Genomic DNA, 22,647 nt, shown 5'->3' on the forward strand with positions numbered 1-22,647 from the left:
CTCTTGAGAGTCCCTTGGACTGCAAGGAGATCAAACCAGATTTCCTAAAGGAAATCAGTCCTGAATGTTCATTGGAAGGCCTCATGCTGAAGCTGAAACTCCAATACTTTGGCCACCTGATGCGAAGAACTGACTCATAGGAAAAGACTCTGATCCTGGAAAATATTGAAGGCAGGAGGAGAAGGGGACGACAGAGGATGAGATGGTTGGATGGCATCACCAACTCAATGGACATGAGCTTGAGCAAGCTCCGGGAGTTGGTGAAGGACAGGGAAGCCTGGCGTGCTGCAGTCCATGGGGTCACAAAGAGAAAGACGCAATTGAGTGACTAAACTGATACAAACAATAGTTGAAGAATATGAATGATAGTAAATCCCCATAATAGAACACTGTAACGCCAACAAAAATGATGATACAGCTTTCCAGGATGTTATTAAAAGAAAAAAATATCAAGATGAAAGCTACTTTAAAAGAAAAAAAAATCAAATAAAGTGGTTAAAAATACAATGAACTTGTAAATAAAAACATAAAACCCCAAACAAAATATCAGCAAACCAAATCCAGACATACAAGAAAAGGAGTTTATTATAGAATGAAAGGCTGGCTTAACATTTGGTGGTAGTTTAGTCACTAAGTTGTGTCTGAGTCTTGAGACCGCAGTGGACTGTAGCCAGCCAGGCTTCTCTATCCATGGGATTCTCCTGGCAAGAATACTGGAGTGGGTTGCCATTTCCTTCTCCAGGGAATCTTTCTGACCCAGGGATCGAACTGGCATCTCCTACATTGCAGGCAGATACTTAGGTGAATTCTTTACTGATTGATCCACTAGGGAAGTCTGTGACTTAACTTTTAAATATCAGTTAATATAATCTACCCTATTAACAATGAAGAGAAAAATCTCAACAGATTTAAAAAAAAGCATTTGGTAAAAATCAACATCCATGAATAACAATCTACATCAATCAATAATAAACATTCATTAAAAACCATAAAGGGAGCTTTCTTCATCGATGTGTTCTTTTTATAAAAATCCTGCCTGCACGAGAGGACTTCCCTGGTGGTGCAGCAGTTAAGACTCCATGCTTCCACTGAAGCAGGTGAAGGTTCAATCCCTGGTTGGGGAACTAAGATCCTATGTGCCATGTGGTACAACCGAAGGGAAAAAAAATCCCTGCACTAAACATCATTCTTCGTAGTGAAGTAGTGAAAGTTTTCCCTCTGCAATCAGGAAGGAAAATGAGAAACCTACACATCTACAGCACCAACTCCATTCACTAATGGATTGGAGATCCTAGCCAGCAGAGCAAAGGGGAACAAAAACAAAAGAGGTAACCTAGCCAGCAGAGGGAACAAAAGAAGAAACAAAAAGGAAAGACGTAACCTAGCCAGCAGAGCAAAGGGGAACAAAAGAAGAAATAAAAAGGAAAGACGTAAATGAGCAAACATTACAAAACAGAAACAGTTACAGACAGAGAACAAAGCTACTAGAGTAGCAGAGGGTGGGGGATGGAAAGAAACAGGTGTGGCAAATTAAGGGATACAGACTCTTAGCTGCAAAATAAATGAGTCATTGGTATGAAAAGTGCAGTGTGGGGAATACAGTCAGTACGTAGTATCTTTGTATGGTGACATGTTATAACTAGACATCATGGAATATATGAAATATATAGAAAAAAATCACTATGTTGTGTAACAGGAACTAACCCAGTGTTATAGGTCAGTTATGCTTCAAAACCAAATAAACTAAACACAGTGCTACCATATGACCCAGCAATCCCAGTCCTGGGCATATACTCTGAGAAAACCACAACTCAAAAAGACGTATGTATTTTTTTATTGCAGCACTATTTACAATAGCCGGACATGGAAGCAACCTAGACATCCATCAACAGATGAATGGGTAAAGCAGCTGTGGTACGTGTATACAATGGAATATTACTCAACCATAAAAAGGAATGAAATTGAATCAGTTGTAGTGATGTGGATGAACCTAGAGCCTCCCATACAGAGTGAAGGAAGTCAGAAACAGAAAAACAAATATCATGTACTAACGCATATATGTGGAGTCTAGAAAAATGCTACTGATGAACCTATTTGCAGGGCAGGAATAGAGATGCAGATGTAGAGACTGGACTTGCGGACACAGCAGGAAAGGAGAGGGTAGGAAGAACTGAGGGAGTAACATTGATGTAAACACATCACTGTGTGTAAAACAGATGGCCAGTGGGAACCTACCAGGTTCCCAAGCTGAGCACAGGGAGCTCAGCGTGGTGCTCTGTGATGACCTAGAGGGGTGGGACTGGGGGATGGAGGGAGGCTCAAGAGGGAGCGGATGTATTTATACATAGAGCTGATTCGTGTTGTTGTATAGCAGAAACTAACACAACTTTGTCAAGTAATTATATTCTAATTAAAAAAAAAAAACAGACTCATATAAAAAGAGATCATACTTGTGGTTACCAGAGGTGGTAGGTGGGGGGAAGGGAGAATGGATGAAGGTGGTCAAAACATACAAACTTCCACCTACAAAATAAGTAAGTCCTAGGAGTGAACCCCACTCCAGTATTCTTGCCTGGAAAATCCCGTAGATGGAGGAGCCTGGTGGGCTGCAGTCCATGGGGCTGCTGAGAGTCAGACACGACTGAGCGGCTTCACTTTCACTTTTCACTTTCATGCATTGGAGAAGGAAATGGCAACCCACTCCAGTGTTCTTGCCTGGAGATCCCAGGGATGGGGGAGCCTGGTGGGCTGCCATCTATGGGGTCGCACAGAGTCGGACACAACTCAAGTGACTTAGCAGCAGCAGTAGCAGGAGTGTAATGAATAGTATGATAAATAAAATTAACACTGCTGTGTGTTATACACAAAAGCAGTTAAGAGAGTAAATCCTAAGAGTTCTCATCACCAAAAAAAGGGTTTTTTTTTATTTTTTTTAAATTTTGGAGATGATGGATGTTCACTAAACTTACTGTGGCAACCGTTTCATGATGCATGTAAGTCAAATCATTATGCTGTACACCTTAAACTTATAATACATTGCTATATGTCAATTATATCTCAATAAAACCAAAGGGAAAAAAGATATAAGGACTGCAAAGAAGTAAAAATGTCAGTGTTCATAGACAACATAATTATTTACCAAGAAAATTGAACTATAACTTAGAAAATGAAATTTTTTAAAATTATACCAAAATTTAAAATACCATCTAAAGACACCAAATATCTAACATTAAATCTATTGAAAGACCTCTACCCATAAGACAATTTTTGAACTTTCATTTAAAACTCAGGGATACCGCTATATATAAAATAGATAGCCAACAAGGACCTACTGTGTAGCACAGGGACCTATATTCAATAGCTTATAATAAGATACAATGGAAGAGAATGTAAAAAAAAGAATACACATATTTATACATGTATGTGCAACTGAATCAGAGTGCTGTACACTTGACACACAACACTGTCAATCAACTATATTTCTATAAAAATGTTAAAAATAAATAGATAAATAAAATTCAGGGATAGAACATATTCACAGATCAGAAGACTTAATATTAAATAAGATGTCAATTTTTCACAAACTGACCCATAGGTACAATGAAATGCCAATAAGTTTCCCATAGGACTTTGGTGGAAACTTCCAGGCTGATTCTACAATGTGTATGGAAAAGCAAGTGAAAGTTGTGGTGAAAGTGAAAGTCGCTCAGTTGTGTCCAACTCTTTGCGACCCTGTGGACTATACAGTTCATGGAATTCTCCAGGTCAGAATACTGGAGCGGGTAGCCTTTCCCTTCTCCAGAGGATCTTCCCAACCCAGGGATCGATCCCAGTTCTCCCCCATTGTGGGCAGATTCTTTACCAGCTGAGCCACCAGGGAAGCATGGAAAAGCAAAGGGAGAAGAAACTCTTGAAGAACTTAGTAGAGGTGGGATCACACTCCCGGATAAATTGTGGTACACTCATAAAACTGAACATGATACAGCTATAAAAACAGAAGGAGAAATAACCACAGCCACACCAAACAGCATGAACTACACGACTCTCCCAAGCACAATGTTAAACAAGAGAACAAAACAGAAAGGAAACCATACTAAGGTATTCCACTTATATAAAGTTCAAAACCATGGAAAACGAGTCTAAGGTCTGTAACCTTTGACGAGAAGGGAAGGAGCAGTGATTAGCAGGAAGCATAAGGATGGCTTTTAGGAGATGGGGTGTGTGTGTATCCGACTCTTTTTGACCCCACAGATTGTAGCCCACCAGACTCCTCTGTCCGTGAAACTTTCCAGGCAAGAATACTGGAGTGAGTTGCCATTTCCTACTCCAGGAGATCTTCCTGACTCAGGTATTGAACCTTCATCTCTCGCATCTCCTGCATTGGCAGGCAGATTCTTTACCCTGAGCCAGCTGGGAAGCCTTTAGGAGATGGTAATGTTCTGTTATTTAATCTGGGTGTTGGTTACAAAGTATGCTTACTTCATATCATTGTGTTACTGCTTATAATTTTTTGTACTTTTCTATGTATATGTTCCTGTGGTCATGTATGGATGTGAGAGTTGGACTGTGAAGAAGGCTGAGCGCCGAAGAATTGATGCTTTTGAATTGTGGTCTTGGAGAAGACTCTTGAGAGTCCCTTGGACTGCAAGGAAATCCAACCAGTCCATTCTGAAGGAGATCAGCCCTGGGATTTCTTTGGAGAGAATGATGCTGAAGCTGAAACTCCAGTACTTTGGCCACCTCATGCGAAGAGCTGACTTATTGGAAAAGACTCTGATGCTGGGAGGGATTGGGGGCAGGAGGAGAAGGGGACGCCAGAGGATGAGATGGCTGGATGGCATCACTGACTCGATGGACGTGAGTCTGAGTGAACTCCGGGAGTTGGTGTTGGACAGGGAGGCCTGGCGTGCTGCGATTCATGGGGTCACAAAGAGTCAGACACGACTGAGCGACTGAACTGAACTGACTGATGTATATGTTATAATTTAATCAGAAAGCTTAAAAAACATGATAAGGTAATATGAGGGACACAAAAGAAATTACACAAATAAAATGGAAAAGAATAGATGTAAAAATGATCAGAGAAAATGTTAGGTTCAGAAAGTAAAACCAATATACTCACATTGATATTCCTGGGAAAATGAACACATCCAATGAAACTAAAAAGATCTTCAAAAATCTAATAGATGAAAATGTTCCCAAAATAGAGTTAACCTATCCATCAAAAGGACACACCCTGTCCTAGGGAATTCTGATTCACGTGCTGGTGAAGTCACTAGACTTCAAAGAAAAACTTCAAGGATAAAGAAAGACTCAAACAGGCATTAAGATAGAGAAGGAATGAGGAAAATAATCAAAATTAGACTCAAGATTTCCTCAAAAGTAAATGCTAGGAGATAATAGGGCAGAATTCTAAATAGCTGTGGTTACTGAATAGAACAGAAATGTATTAGTTATAATAATAACACAACAAATCCCAAACAGTGGGGGAGAGAAGCGGGGGAAGGGTCAATGTGCTGAGTCAGGTCATCACAGCAGGAGGTGAAGCCTGAGGGGACCAGAGCTCAGGGCGGGTTAGGAAAACATGAGTAAATTAAGTTTAAAGTATTTAGATTAATAATAGCATTTAGGGCACAGTTTTCCCCTATCTGTTTATCTTTGTCTGTTTTATGTCTGAAAGAAGTCTAGAATAATAGTTACCAACTGTAAGTTAATGAGGATGTTTCTGGGCAGAAATATTGTTTCGGTTTTTATGTACTTTCTTTTTTGCATTGCTTCAACTTTTTTATGAAAAAAAATCATTACTCTAAAAATGAGTAAATGAATTAATTATCTAGAAATACAAAGGCATTTCATTTTGTTTTTACTCTTCAGATGTAAAAATGAATTAAATCTAGCCATTGCTTGTTTGGTAGAATCAATAAATATTCACAGAAATGAACATGATTTGTCTTAATATACTTAATTAGTGCAAAATTACTAAAATAGCAACTCTGCTACAAAATATTTGTGTCTCCCCAAATTTATACATATGTCCAAATCTAATCCCCAGTGTGAGGAAGTTAGGAGGTGGGGCCTCTGGAAGGTGATTGGGTCATGAGGGTGGAGCCCCTATGAGTGGGATGAGGGCCCTTCTACAAGATCCCAGAGGGCAGCCTCGCCCTGTCTGCCATGGAGGGCACAGCAAGAAGTCAGCCATCTGTGAATAAGAAGAGGGTTCTCACCAGACAACAAATCTATTGGCACCTTGGTCTTGGACTTCCCAAACTCCAGAACTGTGAGAAATAAATTTCTGTTGTTTATAATCCACCCAGTATATGGTAGGAGCTTCCCAGTTTGCTCAGCAGTAAAGAATCTGCCGGCCAATTCAAGAGACACAGGAGATCCCGGAAGGAAATGGCAACCTACTCCAGTATTCTCGACTGGGAAATCCTATGGACAGAGGAGCCTGATGGGCTACAGTCCATGGGATCGAAAAGAGTTGGACATGACTGAGCAACTGAGCAAAGGCACACATGCTATATATGATATTTTGTTATAGCAGTCCCAATGTACTAAGACAAACTCTCATTCAAGTTGACAGACCTCGCAAAATTGTAGGTCACTAGCAATCAGGAATAAATTCAACCGTAAGTAATACGACAAAGACTCCTAATTTTCTCTAGATTCCATAAATAATATTAACCCAACTCCTGTTCACTTTTCAAATTTTAAAATATAATTATCCAAGGACTGCCCTGGCGGTCCAGTGACTGAAACTCTGCACTTGCACTGCAGGTGGCACGGGTTCAATCCCTCATAGAGGAACTAAGATTTCACATGCTGCACAGCACAGTCAAAAATAAAACAGAATAGCAAGGTCCCATTGGTTTAAAAACGTAATAATAAAATAAAATGGAAGTATCCAAATCACCTACTAAGAAATCTGAAAAGCAAAAAGTGCTTACTGATGAGTAAGCTTACTTAAAAATCACTCATGACACTCAGTGGTACAGCTGAATAACAGTCATACCAGCCATCGTGAAAATACAACTATTTGGAGTCACATTCTTTTTAGGGTAGGACTGACATTATCAAGCTTTTGTACCTTCTTTATCACTTTCACAATCAGAAGAAAAATAAGGAAGACGTCCCTCAAAGTCAAGCAGAATATATTAGAAATAGAGGTAAAAGAAAAGAAAAGTTTTTAAAGAAAACCAAGAAGAATCTCAATTCTCAGAAACTAAAAGGGAGAAAGTTGCCACTAAGAGTATAGGCAATTTAAGCAGGAATTTTACCCCAATATTTTAAAATAGATTATCATACTAAGTCAGAGAAAGACAAATATCATATGATATCATACATGTGGAATCTAAATGTGATACAAATGAATTTATTTACAAAACAGAAACAGAGTCACGGACTTAGAAAACAGACTTATAGTTACCAAAGGGGAAAGAGGGGTCGGTGTAAATAAAAAATGGATAGACGACAAGGTCTTACTATATAGCACATGGAACTATATTCAGAATCCTGTAATAAACCATAAAGAAAAGAACATTAAAAAAGAATATATATAATATAAATATAGAGATAACTGAATCACTTTGCTATACACCTGAAACTAACACAACATTACAAATCAAATGTAAGTCAATAATCAAAAAAAAAAAGAACAAGTACTAAAATGTTTCCAAATTTCCACAGACACTTTTGAAACTCAGGATTATTCTTTGGAACTTGAACCAATACCCAATTAATATCCTTATTTTAATGCTTAAATTTCCCTGACAGATCATTTTTGTATTACCAAAGTATTTCAATACACACTGGTTGGAGTGTGTTAATGTCGCGTTCTGCTTTGTCTTCATTAACAGACATCGAGAATATTCTAAACACACGAGACACAGACTTTCAGAGAATGCGCAGTGCAGAGGGTTGGAGGTATTTCAGGAGAGGGTACCTTCATAATATTACCCAGAAATAACAAGAAGGCAAAAAAGCAACTCATTACCTGCTGAGCTGTAGCATCCTGTTGCACATAAGCTACTTGGCCTGGGTCTGTAAACAGCGTCTAAACAAACAACAACAACGACAAAATCTTATCAATAGATCTTTAGACAGCTTGTCTATGCAGGAAAAATTATCCTACTGCTAAGCACCAATTCCTGAGAGAGTTTCTGTCAAATAGCTAGTAATAATCTTTCATTAATAAAGAAGATAAAGACAGTAATCCTATACTTTGCTGAAGCCTTTCATTTATATGTCTTCAAAGAGATTGTAAAAGCTAACCCTCTCCATTGGCTAACACACTGCACACTTCGTGATTTTACTCTAAAGCAAAGCCTCTCCTGAGATTGAACGTCACGGTTAATTAAAAAGGCATTCCATGAACAAGGGGGCATGCATGCTCACGTAACACTCTGTCATAGGGGTAGACTTGCAATTAAATGAAAATGGTTGGAGATACACTAACAAAGAGAAGAATACTGTATACCCAAGGATTACAACTCTTTCCAATGGAAATGCACACTCAGCAGATGTAGAAAATAAATAAATAAATCGCATTTAATGTTCCATAGACTCTTTTTTGGATAAAGCCAGTAAGATCATAATTTTCAAAGTTCTCATTATAAACATTATTTGGCTGACAGTCATGATAACTAAAGAAGGAAAACCTTCAAAATTATTTTAGCCAGGACACCACAAGAAATCTCCAATCCAAAAAAGTATTCTTTCTCTAAAACTTTTAAATGACTCTAATTTGCCTAAGGCTTTAGCAAATTCATGGTCATAGGAACCATGGTTAAGTGCTGATTCCAGAGAACTGTAAAAGAGAATTTTAGCGAGCTTCTGATTTCTTATATTTGACGCTTAAAAACTATCATGACTCAGACATTTAGTAACATAGTAATGATTTAAAAGTCGGGCACAGGACATTCTTTACATAATCTACATGTTCTCTTTTCAGTACAGCTGGGGGACTAAAACTGACAAGGGCTATTTCAAAAGTAACATCTACTATCAGGCAATTTTACCTTTATATAGACTTGAAAGGCATTTATTAGGTAGGTCTCATTTCTTCTTGGGAGTACTTTGGGTCTCCTGATTAAATATTGCATAAGGGCAAATTTTTATTACCAGGATCCTACTACAAAAACTATGGAACTGGGGACTTCCCTGGAGGGCCAATGGTTAAGACTTCACCTTCCAATGCAGGGGTGCAGGTTCAGTCCTGGTAGGGGAGCTAAGATCCCACATGCCTCTCAGCCAAAAAACCGAAAGCATAAAAACAGAAGCAATATTGTAACAAAGTTAATGAAGACTTCAAAAATGGTCCATGTTAAAAAAAAAAATTTTTTTTAACAAAAAACAATGGAACTGATTTCTAATATATTTTAAAGTGCTATGTACATTATAAAGTGCTAAAAATACAAAGTAACATTTATATATTGGGGGATATTCCTGTTATGCATTTGGAAACCAACACTCAGAGTCACTAGCAAAAAAAATGAAAGCAGTTATAATCGTACAGCTTTTACCCTCACTTCTATGACAGTCCTAAAAATCAATAAGTTATTAGTAAATAGCAATTAACAAGCTAGTAGGATCCCTCACTTACACGTGTAACTGAAATAATGTGCATGTTTCCACTGAGATTCATCTTGATTAAATTACACAGAAATAAATGCCATGTTTGGCCTGGTTCTTGATACTTAGGAAAAGTAACAGGCTGATAATCTTGTTTATAATAATAATCAATCGATATCAACAGTCGGTGGGGAAAAGACCTCATTCCAGGTTAGTGCTCTAACTCCTTACATTTAACATTTAATTTGAATAAATAAACCACATCTTCCTCTGCCACGATGGTTATAAGCTCCTTGAGAGCACACATCTTATCTGCATATTTCCTGCATCACCTGCCAGCGGCACAGTGACTGACAGAGCGTAAACCTAAGGGCTGAATTAACAGATTAACAACCAAGCCATCAACCACAGTCCCAACGTGCCTGCGCAGCTTCCACGGGATGGATGTAGACCAGTGTGTGCTGAGGACCATCCACGGAGGCATAGGAGGCACCATCTGCCGTGTACACCACCTGCTGCGGAGGACGGACCTGGTCATCGGTGTAGACGATCTGGGCCACAGTTCCAGCGTCTGGAACAAAATGCACCTGGGCAAAAAAAACAGCAAGTACAAAGTGATCACCCTTGTGGAACCCACCCTGTAGCACAAAGATGGGGAACTGACCGAGAACACCACACACTTGCATTTCTAAAAGATCCCCATGAAAGGAGAACACAATGAACAAAAGGATCATCTGTGCTGAGTTAGTGACTTGGCAGAGGGATCCAAGGACCTTCTCATTGACTTTACTTAATATTAGGCAACCGATTTAAACACCCCTTTGCCTCAAATATCAACTGCAGGTCTGTCTTTTGGGGCGTGCTGAGAAGAAACATGGCAGAAGATTCCTGATGGACAACACTACCACACTACAAAACACGGATTATTCTGTAAGGTGGAAAAATATGTCAAGACTCAAAAGTCAGTTGCTTTCAACATGTCATAAAAATTCCACTTCCTAACGAAGAGTGCCTTTAGGCAAACACATTAAAACAAGGTCACTTGCTTTCATACAAATTCTTCTGTCCTCCATGGCTGTTCTGTAGGCAAGGGGTGAATGTCTGCTGACTTGGTGAATGTAACAGAACTTTTCTTTGCCAAGTAGGTAAGGACACAAAAAATTCTGAGAATGTACTTTTCAGGGGTTTTGGATAACTATTTCAGTTGTCACCAGGGGAAATAATTTTCTGCCTATGAAGAACTAAAGCAGAAACTGATTCTGTAAAGTGCTTTCTGAGCAGTCAGCTTTGGAGGTTTGAGTTCCTGCAGGTTGGCACACAGCCTAGTGTCTGATATTGAAGGTACAAAGCAGATGGTCAAAGCACGCATTTGGGAGAGAAATAATTTATGTACTGATATTGAAGTCAGGCCCTCTTAGGTCGGAATCTTTACTCTTATACTGTCTTGGCTTTACACATAATTTTTTACTTCAGTTTTTTCCAGGGGAGAACAGATCCCAAAGATGACATAGCTAATTCAACCCACAGAAAGAAAACTGGAGACAAGATGCAGTCAAGCACCATGTAAATAAAACAAACTTCCACTTTAGCACTAAGTGATTACCCCAGCTTCTACATAAATCTGCTCTGCCCATGAAGATACAGTTTGCACAAGAACTGGGCTTCTGAAATATTTGTGCAATTTTAAGTGCTGCAAGATAATTTTGTGAGTTTAGATTTGTTCATTAACATCAAAATCTTTAACTAGTCTCAGTGCTTAAAAAAGAAAAAAAATTATTTCCTTGAGAGTTATCCAAACTCTTCAACTTGGTCTTCATCACCAAGTACTCGGCTAAAGCAGGATTCCTGGATGGGGGAAGAAATATTGCAAGGATGGGGCACAACAAAGGATGCTGAGCTCTGCTGTCTACTGTCTGATTACCTGCAAATGTGGACCCTACTTATTAATGGACTACACTTTTCTTTATACAAAGTACCCCGAAATATATAGCTACATGAAAGTAGCCTTCCAGATAGCTTCCATGAGAACCAAAACAGCATTCTCAATTATTCTGCTGGAAGCTTCTCTGGTACCTTTTTCTCAGTATTCAGACACAGACTTTTAAATCATATCTGATGACAGATTTTATGTACTGTAACATTAGTTTTACTACTTAAATCAAACATAATATGTGTATTTAAAGGCTTCAATATAAATGTTCTGATTACTTAGCAACTGAACAACTATGGTTATGTAATTTGATGAAAATGAAATTACATATATATTATAATGCTATAAAATGAAGTTTCATACCTTGGTCACATATAAAACGTGGCTCCCTATGACTGCTGACTCTTACCAAAATTCAAATCCATACCAAAAACGCAGAGATTCACTTTTGCTAAGGACAGTCAAAAGAATGTGTAGCTGGTTAGTAGAGTGATATCTGAATAAGTGACTAACCTCCAGAGCTGTTGATTCACTGGGAAAACTTTCAGTGAGAAGTTTACATTCTGAATTTGAAAAGAAAAGGAAAAGCCACTCACTTTATAGACATACCTTGTACTTCACTACACACAAAAAATCAAAACCCTTTCCTGGATAACATAAAAGAAACCCTGCAGTTTGGAGCTTTCACCATGAAATAAAATGGAGCAGTGAAGAGGATTATGACAGTAAGTTGGGGGAAAGGCAGAGAAGCCCATGGGTGGTATGTAGCTTCTTGAAATCACAGCGACCCATGCAGATGGAGCATTCGAAGCGCTGAAATGCTGCCCATTCCTTGAGTACCACATCCGCCCATCAGCTCCCTCCTTGCCCCACATCACTATACAGAAGCTGCTATTTCTCTAGCTGTCAGCAAACTCTACCAACTAAAACACCGCGGTCAGTGCCCAGCTGGGAGAGCACTTTTCACCTGTGCAGCGTTCTCCTCGTGCTCTGCAGCAGGGGGCCACACGTGTGAGCCTTCATCTTTGGAATCCATCCCCTCCCGGCTGGACAGCCGCCCAGGCACCTAGAGTTGTGCAGGGTGAAGGACAGTCATCTGTCTCCCATGCGCGTGCTCGTCAGGGACAGGAAGGCCTCTCTGCAGTGTGCCTGAGAAAAAGAGAACAGAACCCAAGACTTAAATACATGAATGCATTTTAATAAGTTACAGTCTCAGCCACATAGCCACAAAGAGGGGGGAAAAAAAAGCTTTGTAAGAGATAACACACCTGGGCAAAAAAGGTGAAAATGGAGAAATTATATGTAATAATGACAAACTGTACTGCGTGCATGTTCTGCTCTGGGCCCACGCCAGGTGGATGGAGCCTTCATCACACTGAGTGCAGTCCCTAGTTCTCCCCAGGAGGAGGATGACAAGGCCCCCATGTACTAAAGTCAGTCAAGTGCTGGGCTAACACCAAATCTTACTGCGGCTCAGCCAGCTCGTCCCTGTTTGAACACCTGTTGAGACACTGACTTCCTATACCACCAACTCAAAATGAAAAGCAGCATAATAAAAGTCACAAAATTAGGGAAAATGGCAGGTGGAGGAAGCCAAATTTTCTGGGCCACAATTTGGTGAATACAGATACCAACTGTGTTTCCTATGGAGTCAATACAGGAGTGATGAGCTGGCAAATCAAAGCCTCACTAAACATCAATGGGCACAAAACCTGTATCTTGAAATATGACTATTTTCCAAAACAGATGTTGTAATCAATCTTTCCTTTTGATGATGATAAAACACTGATGGTTTAAAGGTCATGTGAGATCTGCTGTTTAACCGGGCAGCCAGGCCTGATACACCTCCTTCTGCTGGCCCAGTAAGTGGCATCATAGACAGGCAAGGCCAAGCTGCTCAGAAGACCACTCAACTAAAGAAGAGACGGACCACTGCCCAGAACCCTGTCAGAACTTTCTCCACCGTGAAATAACCTGAGAAACATTCTGAAGCTATGCATGCTCCAGCCTCTGAACCGGAATAAGGCCCATGGAAGAAAAGAAACCGGGACACACGGCCTCGGGGTGTCTGGGATACAGAATGGCCACGTCCGAACCACCTGGGAGCCTCTCGGGAGCCAGGGAGGGGCTCAGTGCATCACTAGCATCCTCACCCCAACAGAAGCCGCCCCACCACACACACTCGCCCTGCACCCTCCAGAGGATCCTGCAAACAATGCCCCCACCAACAGCAGGTGACTGTAAGCAAAGGGGCTGTAATGTTCTCTATCTTGTATCTAGACTGGGGTGGCGGATACATGGTGAAATCACATGTCAGAAGCCATCAACCTATTCAGTTAAGAGGTGAATTTTATCATGTGTAAATTACACCTACAATGTTGTCTTTTTGTTAAGCATATCTTCCTTATATAGTAGTACTATTTAAGCATACATAAAAAGATAGTGAGGGTGAGTTATACAGTATATGAATTAAACTTCAACAAAGTTGTTATATATTTTTTAAAAGGAACAAAAATATTAAGAAACTCAGAGGAATTTCACTGATAATATAAAGAGCTACAGGAAGATAATCACAAAATTGTACAAAAGGAGATAAAAACTGTACAAGAGGCCCCATATTATAAAATCAGAAAATGTTCCACATTGGAAATGTTTAATTTTTTTTATTTTGAAATAATTTCAGATGGAAAAGCAGCAAAAATAGTACAAAGAATTTCTGTATTTCTTCACTGTTCCCCCAAATGTTAACATTTTACCAGATTTGCTTTATTATTCTCTCTCCTCCTCTTTCATCCTCTCTCTCTCTTTTCCATCTTCTTTTTTTAACTATTTGAGAGTAAGTTGCAGGCAAAAAAACTCCTTTACTACTAAATTCTTGAGTGCCTATTTCCTAAAAGAAGGATATTTTCTCACAGAACCACAGTACTTGTATCAAAATCAGGATATTAACAGTGCTATTATCTAACTTACAGACCACATTCAACTTTTGCCAATTGTCTGATTCCCGTCCTTTGCAGAGAAGGAAAGCCCTCTTTTTCTGGCCAAGGGTCCACTCTGGCCTCACGCACGGCATGTCGCTGCCAACATGTCCTATCAGTTCCCTCCGACCGGGAACAGTCCCCAGTCTTTCCTAGTTCTCCATGACCTTGACATTTTACAAACTCACAGGCCATTTATTTTTCAGAAGGTCCCTTAATTTGAGTTCGTCTGATGTCTCTTCATGGTTAGACTCAGGATACCTATTTTCAACAGGAATTAATACAACCAAAAAAAATGCTATGCTGTTCCCATACAGGAATCGGAGATTTTATTTTTTCAACTTAGTTGATCAATTGCACAAACAACCAAGTACACGTTGGGATGCAGGGAGGATGGAGGCAGGCTTAACTCCCATACTCAGAAAATACACCAGCCCAGCGTGCCTTTCTTATTTGTTTTCATTTCTAGCAAGCTGCCTGTTATTTCTTTTATTTTTAGTTATATACTTTCAATAGGTGGCAAATTCAGTTGGCTCAAAATTCAAAAGGCACAAAAAGGTGTACGGTGGACAATCTTGCTACCTGGAATCCCTTACCAGTCTTCAGAACCAATTCATAGTATCGATTTCTTATCTATTCTTCCAAAGATATGTTATACAAGCAATTTATATTGTATATAAACAAAAATATAAATATTCCCTGCTTCTCCAAACCACAAATGGCATCATAGTATCGATTCTATACAAAGCAGCATCTCTTTTAAACCTTATTTATTCCATATAATACCATCCCTTTTACATTGTTCCAGATCCCTATAGCATTTGTTCCTTCTTTACTGTAGCTTTATCATTTCATTGTATGAACATATCATAATGTATTTAATGTTATGCTGATAAACGTTTGTGATGACTAAGTTTGGACATGCGTGTTATGTCTTGAATTCTTGTATCTTGAATTCCTAACTGAAGGATGATATGCAGTTAAAGGGGCTGTGTAACTGTTAAGTAACTGATACTTTCTAACTCCAGCACTGGGGCTGTCCCCTCCCTGTGCCTGGCACATGAGGGCCTGGGGACACACAGGGAAGTGCTCTGACCTGCACAGGAGGCAGAGTGGCTACAACTTGGGCTCTGGACCCAGATTTCGGCAGAAATTCTGTGACTTCAGTGACGTTAGGCAGAACATGGACGTGCTCGAAATCACTCTCCTTCTCCTTAAAATCGGGATCATAAGGTTATTAAGAGAACGTGAGATAATGAATGTAAGATGCTCACTTCACACAATGCCTGCCCCATGATAAACACTCACCAAGTAGCTTTAAAATAAAGCATTCAATCACATTGCATCTTTCTGTCTAACTGTGTGCCTCCCCATCTCAACTCTGAGTTCCTTCATGTCAAGGAATGTGAGTTGCTCTAGATCTGGCATGTGGCATGTCCCTGATCATGTGCACGGACTGGTTGCTGGGGGGAAAAAGAAGGAGACACATGATTCCTAAGTGGGTATCCACGGATGAAAGTTTATTATGAGAAGATGAAAGTTGAAGGATGAACAGGAACAAGAAAGCAGAGATGGGAAGGGATGAGAAATTTACTCCAGACTAAAATATCTTTCTTCTAATCTTACCAAGATAAAGAAGTAGACATAACAATGACATAAAACACAGAAACCACATAAAGCAAGGATAAAGGGGGAGAAAAAAGGAAATAACTACTTAGCAGATGGGGGTAAAATAACAGAACAGTTCACTGACATATAGGAAAGCCTGCTAGTAAAGTTTAGTATTACAGATGTGAAATACTGCCCCAAAAGGTACTTTCCAATCATTTTCCCTTGTGGCTCAGCTGATAAAGATTCCACTTGCAATGCGGGAAACCTGGGTTCAATCCCTGGATTGGGAAGATCCCCCGGAGAAGGGAAAGGCTATCCACTCCAGTATTCTAGCCTGGAGAATTCCATGGACTGTATAGCTCAGGGGGTCGCAAAGAATCGGACACAACTAAGCGACTTTCACTCACTCACTCAATCATTTTAAAATACTGTTAGCATATAAAGAAGTCCAAGATGGCGAATTCTTTCATTCAAAAAATGTCTGGAATCTAAAGCACCGATACAGAATACTCAGTTCTTGTTCTTTAAGATAAGATCCTTAAACAAGACCTACAGAGTTTCTGTAACTACTGAACTATTTAAAACAGCGTGATATTCTTCCATTATTTGTTGTTTAATAAACTATTCAAGAAAACTGAATTCTAGGTATGAGTCTGCTCCTAAGTCAGTCACTTGAAATCCTCTAGCATCAGCACTGTCAACTGTAAAACCAGAGTATAAAGGGGTTTCTGGCCTTAAGCTTAGATGGGAAGCAGCAGAGAACAGTAGAAAATCCACAGGCTCTGAGTTGAGCACCTGGGCTTCCCCACTAGCTCAGCTGCTCAGCAGTTACATCCCTTGGCCAAATCACGTATGCTCCTGGAGCCTCGATATCATCCTATGTAAAATGGAGATGATAATGACCTCCTGGTGTTACTGTGAGGGTTACATGACATGTGTAAAACTCCCAGGCATAGATCTAGCACATGGTGGTGCTCAAATATGCCAATTTTCACATTTTCCTGATGAATTGTAAGAGCTTCAGAATTTTCAAAACATTGTATATTTTTTTAACTTAGCAATTTGTCCAATAACAACTTCCCTGTACCTGGACATCCTTCATAGCAAGGCTTGTCATATTTGATTTCCTTTATTTTTATTTCACAGCACAGTTTATAGAGCTCTGTTGATCTTGATTTATAGGCAATGGGTCAGGGGCAGGAAGGACTCCAGGAAGTACCTTAGCACTGTCCAACAGGCGGGTGCTGACAGACTCTGTGAGCTGGGGACAGAGTTCTCTGCTCCTCTTCTCAACCTCAAAGAACCTGAGAGCCACAAACTGTAGCTTGTCTAGAGAATGGCCACCCTTCATTCTTTCTTTCTTTCACCCTCTGTCCAAAATGTCAGAGACTTCATTTCCAGGAAAAGAAGTATTTCTACTCTCTCTAATGAGCTTTTTTTTTAAGGTGGTAAATTTTTCTTAATTAATTTACTTTAATTGGAAGCTAATTACTTTACAATATTGTAGTGGATTTAGCAATACATTGACATGAATCAGCCATGGGTGTACATGTGTTCCCCATCCTGAACCCCCCTCCCACCTCCCTCCCGTCCCATCCCTCAGGGTTATCCCAGTGCACCAGCCCTGAGCACCCTGTCTCATGCATCGAACCTGGACTGGTGATCTGTTTCACATATGATAATATACATGTTTCAATGCTATTCTCAAAAAATGGGCCAAAGAACTAAACAGACATTTCTCCAAAGAAGACATACAGATGGCTAACAAACACATGAAAAGATGCTCAGCATCACTCATTATCAGAGAAATGCAAATCAAAACCACAATGAGGTACCATTTCACACCAGTCAGAATGGCTGCTATCCAAGTCTGCAAAAAATAAATGCTGGAGAGGGTGTGGAGAAAAGGGAACCCTCTTACACTGTTGGTGGGAATGCAAACTAGTACAGCCACTATGGAGAACAGTGTGGAATTCCTTAAAAACTAGAACTGCCATATGACCCAGCAATCCTACTGCTGGGCATACATACTGAGGAAATCAGAATTAAAAGAGACACGTGTACCCCAATGTTCATCGCAGCACTGTTTATAATAGCCAGGACATGGAAGGAACCTAGATGTCCATCAGCAGATGAATGGATAAGAAAGCTGTGGTACATATATACAATGGAGTATTACTCAGCCATTAAAAAGAATACATTTGGATCAGTTCTAATGAGGTGGATGAAACTGGAGCCTATTATACAGAGTGAAGTAAGTCAGACAGAAAAACACCAATCCAGTATACTAACCCATATATATGGAATTTAGAAAGATGGTAACGATGACCCTATATGCGAGGCAGCAAAAGAGACACTGATGTATAGAACAATCTTTTGGACTCTCTAATGATTTTATGGGCTTCCCTGAAAGCCCATTGGTAAAGAATCCACCTGCAATGCAGGAGACCCTCATTAGATTTCTGGGTTGGGAAGATCTGCTGGAGAAGGGATAAGCTACCCACTCCAGTATTCCTGGGCTTCCCTTGTGGCTCAGATGGTAAAGAATCCACCTGCAATGCGGGAGACCTGGGTTTGTTCCCTGGGTTGGTTATTCAACAAATATTTATTAAATTTATTAATAAATGTATTAAATTAGTATGTGCCAGGGACTATTCTAGGTCATATATATTAATATACATTATAGGTACTGGTGGTAAAGAATCCACTGCCAATGCAGGAGACGTATGAGGTGTGGGTTCAATCCCCGGGTCAGGAAGATCCCCTGGAGGAGGAAATGGCAACCTACTCCAATATTCTTACCTGGGAAATCCCATGGACAAAGGAGCCTGGTGGCTACAATCCATGGGGTCACAAAGAGTCAGACATAACTGAACATACACACATATGAATAAAGAGTGCAACAATATAATTGAAAGTATGAGCCTTAGAATTGGACAAATCTGGGTTCTATGCCCCCAAATCTACCACGTGTTTACCAGAGTATGATACTAGTAAGCCACAGACTGAGTCTCAGTCTCCTCACTGGAAAATCCAAATTATCTGCCTGGCACGGTTGCTGTAAGAGTAAACAGTCTAGGTTCCATCAAGTCTTTAACGTACTTTTTTGCACCTGCTCACGTTTCTGATCGAGGGTCGACTCCACCACACTGGGTTCTGTAGTAACTACCATCCAGATGGCGGTAAGGATGTGGACACGCTGCCTGCCCGAGTGTGACCTTGCTCGCCGCCCTTCATTAGTTCCGCCCTCGCTTCATGGAGTCAGTGTATTGTCAGCACTAGACACCCTGAGTGGAGCTGCCACTTTAAATGTCTTCAAAAAGATGACACTATAATTTGGCATTAAACCAAGAGGCATATGAACAGCAGCTGGGCATAAATTTGATTAGGGAAGCAAACATCCATCACTGGAAAAATGACCTTGCCCACCAGATCTACTGTACGTGGGTAAGAGACAGGGCAGCATGAACGATGCTGCATTGTGTGATGCTATTACTGAGACATGTGGAAACACAGGCCTGCCACAGGCTGAGGAAAACAACACCAGGATCACAACTCCCAGAATGGGTGGGAGCTGCTTGCAGGAGATTCTAGGTGACAGCAGAAATGCTGCATCACCAACACTCTTAGTGACACAGAGACAGTAATGACTCTGAGCCAAAAGTGATTCTCAAGAGTCAGATTCTGAAAGTGACAATATTCAGGAGTATCTTAAATATTTTACTTATTTTCCCCTCCACACATGTGCATGAATGATACCAATCCACACCCAAATGAATCTAAAAGAACTCTTTCAACAAGTATACAGTAAAAATTCTGAGTAGCAGAAAGCCCTTGTATCAGAGTTTAGTTGGCAAGGCTTGTTCCTTTCGTAATGATAATAAAATAATTGTGTTTCTTACCAGCAACATCTTAGATTCAATACAACGTGACAGCATTTGGGATCACAGAGCATGATGATGAATATTCAAAAAATAGTAGTAATTTTTTTTTTCATGCTTTGTGAACATCGAGCATTAAAGGTGAGCAAGAACTCTGCTCTCTTGGAGCTCACAGTCTAGTGGGACGGAAGAGCAGCTGGCTTCCCAACTCACCTGGGACACCTGCATGGTTAAGACTGACACTGAGGAACAGTAAGGGGGAAGAAGAAGCCAAGAGAGACGCCTGCCTTTCCAGCCGGTTCACTGGTAAGGCAGCCCTGAGCCAGATGGAGTGGCCGAGGGGTCCAGCCTCCACCTCGTCTCCCCTCCTCATAGTTTCCCTGTTTCCCAGGTGCTGCTCACCCGCTACCACCCACCAGCCTGGTTCCCACTATCACTGGCCCTTCTGGGCTGAAAGAAGCCAGTTCTCCAGAACCACTTAGGACATGGAATCGAGACGCTTCTATTTCATGACCTGCAGGAAGAGGTGGAAGAAGAGGCCCAGACCCACCTTCAAAGGCAGACAGGCACATTACTGAGCCTCAGAAACACTGAGGCTGGAGCTGAGGTTTCTGTGCTGGGGTGGCATGGCACCCTCCAGATACATCATTCTTTACATAGAGAAGTGTGCTGCATTCTAGACGGTAGGCATGCAAACCGACTTCTCTGGCTCATTACAAAGTAACCAGAAGAAACTGCTAACCCCTTCCCTGAATTCTAACAGGAGACATGAGTCATGGAGAGAAGTTAGAGGGAAGCTGACACACTTGCAAAATGGATATAAAAACTGTGGAAGGCAATGGAGGAGGCGGCTTTGCAATCTGGGGAGGGAGCGGTGGGTGGGGTCTGGGGACAGAACAGGAGAGGTCCAGCCCCCAGAGTGGGGGGCGCTGTCTTCTCCCTGAGCACCTGGTGCCACCAGCACCACAGTGCAGACACTCAGCAGCTAGCGGTTGGGAAACGTTAAGGAAGCACCAGAAGGCCGGGGGAGCAGACACCAAGGGGGCCCGCCAGCTGCCTCTCCTCGGGGCTAGGGCAGAGAGTGCAGGACAGGAAAGTTCCCCTGGGGCAGACAGAGAGTGGCTGGGCCCAGAGGCTGTCTGGCCTGGTGCACAAACAATTGCTTATTTTTGTTTGCTTAAAACTTTTTTTCTTTTAAATTTTGGATCTTCATTGCTGCGTGCGGGTCTTCTCTAGTTCAGAGAGCGGGGGCTACTCTCCAGCTGTGGTGCATGGGCTTCTCATTGCAGCGGCTTCTCTTGTTTTGGAGCATGGGCTCCAGGGCGTGCAGGCCTCAGTAGTTGTGGATCACGACCTTTAGTTGCCCTGACCAGGGACCAGGGATCAAACCCGTATCCCCTGCACTGGCAGGTGGATTCTTGACCACTGAGCCACCAGAGAACTCCCTGCTTGTTGAACCTTTCCGCTTTCTCTGAATGAGCAGGGATAGCAATAAAAAGAGCAACCTTCAGGAATACCTATGTGGAAATTTGTCTCCATTTAAAGCAGTGGGGCCGGAACTTGCTTTAGGTTAGTTACACTGGAACAGGATCGCAGCCACTGGAATGGCAACTTCAGTTTGCTGTACTGACATTAGACCAGGCTTCGGAGTCAGACAGCCTGACTTAAAGTCATGGATCTGCCACTTGTAGCTTCTGACAGTTTGTTTACTCTCTCTGAGCTTCAGTGTCCTCATCTATAGGATAAAAAACTGAAGGCTATTAGGTGTGTAGTAGTAGATAAGTGTAACCAATGTACACAATACAAAACCACTTTTGTGTCAAGAAACAGTAGATTAGATCCCACTTGGAAAAGGAAAAGAGTGATTTCACGCTAGGTACAGAGGGGAGGGAAAAAACCACTTTCATTAAAGCACTAAGTTATAAAAAAGGAAAAGAAAGATAATGGGGAATCTACTTCTGTGACACAGAATAATAGGATTTCAGAACTAGGAGAGAAACCCCAAGCCCATGGTTCTCAGATATGTTCACAATACTGGACCACAGTGTTCTCTGCTGAGCACCATGAAATATTTACATCTAACGTCACGAACAACATTCCATAACATTGTATAGCACTATGCGCCAGGCATATTCTAAGTATTCTGCATGTGTTGATTCATTTAGTTTTCACAACAACCATGAAGTTGGTACATTATTGTCTCTATAGGTGAGGGACTGAGAAAGAGAGAGGTTAGGTGACTTGCCCAGGGTCACAGAGCTGGGGGGAGTCTGTATGTGGCAGAGCTGTGATCAAGCCCAGGCACCTGCTTCTGAATCCAGGTGGAGGCTCCCACTCGACCCTGCTTCTCAGTCCACAAACTAAGATCACTTGCCCTGTGTTAAGATTCCAGCATAAATGACTCCATTATATGAGTCATATAAATATCACATCCAATCTCATTTTACAGTTCTTTACACTTATCCAATTAAGCAAGACTAGGTATTCCCACATCTTCCACTAATTTTTTTTGCTCCTTGTTCATTTGTCACCTCCCAGTGCTAAGTTGATTGGCAGTAATAGCAATAAACAGTTAATGAAATTTCATGGGACAAGAAATTCAAAATTAAGAAAATTCTATCCACTGTTTTTACTTAAATGGAGAAAACACATTGGCCCAGCTCTAGAACACTACTGT

At 40.9% G+C, this 22,647-nt stretch overlaps 1 protein-coding gene across 2 annotated transcripts in view; it reads right to left on the minus strand.

Moving 5' to 3' along the window:
- PRDM10 (PR/SET domain 10) overlaps positions 1–22,647 on the minus strand; it is a 96,629-nt gene that overhangs the window by 51,326 nt on the left and 22,656 nt on the right. For both annotated transcript variants that reach the window (XM_025286423.3, XM_006061678.4), the window contains exons 2-4: positions 12,468–12,649; positions 9,993–10,157; positions 7,994–8,053 (exon numbers count right to left, since the gene is read on the minus strand). In XM_025286423.3, the coding sequence (XP_025142208.1) occupies positions 7,994–8,053; positions 9,993–10,157; positions 12,468–12,536 (294 nt within the window). In that variant the 5' untranslated portion in view covers positions 12,537–12,649. The remainder of the gene's footprint in view (positions 1–7,993; positions 8,054–9,992; positions 10,158–12,467; positions 12,650–22,647) is intronic.

Source organism: Bubalus bubalis, chromosome 5 (assembly GCF_019923935.1).
Source record: "Bubalus bubalis isolate 160015118507 breed Murrah chromosome 5, NDDB_SH_1, whole genome shotgun sequence".
In the NCBI taxonomy this organism is placed as follows: Eukaryota; Metazoa; Chordata; class Mammalia; order Artiodactyla; family Bovidae; genus Bubalus; species Bubalus bubalis.